The following is a 3,128-nucleotide window of genomic DNA, read 5'->3' on the forward strand; positions in this document are numbered from 1 at the left end:
GGAGATATCATGTAACCAGGTGATATAACCACAAATAGGAGATATATCTTAATCTCTCTCATTACACGACAGTTCAACATTGTGCTAATTAAATTCACAATTCTCACTTTAAACAAAGTATTGAAACAAAAAATTTGTGTTTTGAAAGGAACCTATCCTAACGTAGTTCAATTTCCTTTTCATAATGGAGAAAGCGGTAATCTACAATTAAGAAATATAATATCGTATCCCTTTGTTAAGTGAGCATAGCGTGCTCCACTGAGAATCCAAGTGGACACGCTACTTTGATTATTCTAAGTCCTCGCAATTAGGACCAGTTTAAAGAAAAATATTGCTGGTATAGATCACCAATTCAAAAACACAAGTTTATTGCAAAACATATGCTCATGGAATCGACCAGACGATCAAAATAATTCATATGAAAGCATGAAAGCAAAGAAGGATTCTCTTGTTGATAAGGTGGAACTAGTGATTATTATGAATAAGAAAGAAATTTCTGTGATTGATTTTCTGGATCATGATAAAACTCAACTTTTCTTACATCAACCGTTTTTTTATGATCCAACGGCGAAAAAAAAGAAATTTGTCTTCATGATCTTGTCTTTTCTCCACTGACCGGGTTGGTTACTGAAATTTCATTCATGGAACTCTCTGCAACTTTGTTATCGTCGATCGTCATTTTTCCAATCTCTCCGTGTTCAGCAACCAGACTGTCTTTCCTCTTTCCCCACAGAACGCAGTAAAGGCCGGCAATAATGAGAAGTGCTCCAATCAAGCTGCACACAAAACCTACTTCTAATTTTTGAGGATACTGACGAAGGAAATAGTCCTAATGAAATTAGTTAGATGGAAAAGGGATGAAAGTGTGTGTGCTTCGGTTTACCTGCCAAAGTGAAGTCGCTCCGCGAAAGCAATTGCCGAAAACACTGCCACTGTAACGGCTTGAAGTGGACTAAACATTGCTGAAAAAACTGGTCCCCTGTGACTGATGCACCATGTTTGCAGGCAATAGACTAATGCTGTGGTCAGAACTCCCTATTGCAAAATGATCGGATGAAGACTCGAAGTTTTTACAGATTCAAGCATTTCATTTCCCAACAAGAAGGACAAAAGTAAATTACGGAATTATGTTTTAAAAATATGCATAAAACAGATACGTTGGTAAAGATTATAGAAAAATGTCTCACAACAGCAAATACATCGTCATGTCCTATTCACAATTTCTGTCATTGAACAGATCTTATAAGTAAGATATATGGAAGAAAACGCTCACAAAGTAGACGATGGTTAACAGCTCAAGGTTCCACTCCAGTTTCCATGAGCTTGGATTCCTAGCAAAAAACAGGGCAAGGAAAGAAGATTGCAGCGATGCAGAAAAGCATACCATGGTGGTTAGTGACAATGGAGCAGGGTAGACTTTGGAGATCACAGCCTGTGTAGCCAGAAAACCAGGTTTGGGCAGATAAAACTTAATTTTTACATTATATTTGTTTGGAGAGCACCATCTTGAATGGAGTATACAATTACCTGGAGGATTAGCCATGCACTCCATGCAGAGTAACTCGTCAGAATCAGCACAGAACCCTTGATCCAGTTTTCTTTGACATGCTGAATCTTGCCAACAGACTCAGCGTTGAAACCATCTATCAGTGGCTTCTCAAGAAAACCTTTATATAGGTATCCTCCTTTCCAGAAGGTGAAAATAAGAGAACCGCCAAGGCAAAGAAGGGTTCCGACCACCTTAGCTTGACCTCGAGTGCTTCTAATGTTCAATTTCTCCATCCTGAATAAAACTAAGCAAATTGCAGAACAGAAAAAATAACATTACTCAACAACTACAGTGGATGTGAGGAGACAACATACCTGAGAAGAACTGCCACTAGAAACGTGAAAGCAGGGATAACATTACTCAAGGCACATCCAACTGTTGCAGAAGTGTATGCTAAACCAGCATAGAACATATTAAGATGGATGGTAGTCCCTAGTGATGCAAGAGCAAAAATCTTTGCAGCTATCGAAAATGAGAACGAAGGCCTCTGCCTCCTGTTCAGCCACATCCATCACCGAATTAGTTTTCGCTGTTTCTTGTACAAGAAGAAAGTCTGAAAAGAGGCAAGAATCCCTACCTTTCAAGCATATAAGCAAATGGTCCTACCAAAACCATGGCAAGAACATGCCTGTAAACCACGAAGACAATCTGATTGAGTCCTTCCTGAAGGGATAGTTTCATGAGGACGTTTGATCCGCCGTATATCAGCTGAACCAGTATCATTGCCAAGTAATAATTAGTGCTTCCTTCCATGGATGTCAAACCTTATTGTGCTAAATTTTCACTTGCTTCAAGTTTTAGTGGATTTTCTTTTATAATTTGTGAAGTAATTTTAAAGGTTCATGCTTGACAAATGACAAGCCCATCTAATACTTCATCGAATATTTAGCTAGTGGAAAACATAATCAGTTTTCCCAATATGCCAATAATCAAACCTTACTTTTATGGTGCAACCTAAAAAAAGGGCATTTTTCGATGGTGGAAATATTCTTTTTTATGAGGCTGTTACAACTTATACGGAATAGAAAAACATGGACCTCCCATACTGCAATTCATGATGCACTAACTTAAACAAAAAAAAAAAAAAAAAAAAAAAAAAAAAAAAAAGGGAATTCGATTAGTTATGGGAGCAGTACATCCCCTTCCGATTCCATTTTGCCCTATTCTTAACTTCGCCAATCATGACTTAAATAATTCCGAGTAGAATAATATTTGGCTGCTCAAAGAAATGAGGAGGAGGTCCTACTCAGAATTGTTCGTGCCGATTTATAGAACTTCGTATTTATGATCAAAACCGTTTATATTATAAATCACTTTATAAAGATCACCTGTATATATAACCAATTATAACTAAGGTCGTTGGTCATCTAACTATACAACACCTGATGAACAGATCGGTAAAGCATTACGAACCTTAGTTTTACCAATTTGTTCATCAAATGTGTAAAGTTAGATGACTAAACAACCTTAATTTTAATTCATTTTTTGCATATACGATCTTTACAGAGTGATCCATAATATATGAGGGATGGCATGACGAGGGAAAGAGGTGTAGGAAATGATTAAAAACAGATGAAAA

General features: G+C 37.2%; 1 protein-coding gene across 1 annotated transcript; it reads right to left on the reverse strand.

Annotated features, from left to right (window-relative positions):
* Window positions 1-550: 550 nt before the first annotated feature.
* LOC103962666 (WAT1-related protein At1g43650-like) lies at window positions 551-2,543 on the reverse strand. Its single transcript, XM_009375414.3, has 6 exons — window positions 2,127-2,543; window positions 1,864-2,043; window positions 1,528-1,783; window positions 1,274-1,432; window positions 884-1,035; window positions 551-776 (listed from the first exon to the last, which is right to left on the reverse strand). The coding sequence occupies exons 1-6, from the start codon at window positions 2,300-2,302 to the stop codon at window positions 590-592; spliced, it is 1,110 nt and encodes a 369-aa protein (XP_009373689.2). The 5' UTR covers window positions 2,303-2,543; the 3' UTR covers window positions 551-589.
* Between the last annotated feature and the right edge of the window lie 585 nt (window positions 2,544-3,128).

The sequence above is a fragment of a genome, unplaced genomic scaffold, assembly GCF_019419815.1.
Source record: "Pyrus x bretschneideri cultivar Hongxiangsu unplaced genomic scaffold, Pyrus_bretschneideri_v1 Contig42, whole genome shotgun sequence".
NCBI lineage: Eukaryota > Viridiplantae > Streptophyta > Magnoliopsida > Rosales > Rosaceae > Pyrus > Pyrus x bretschneideri.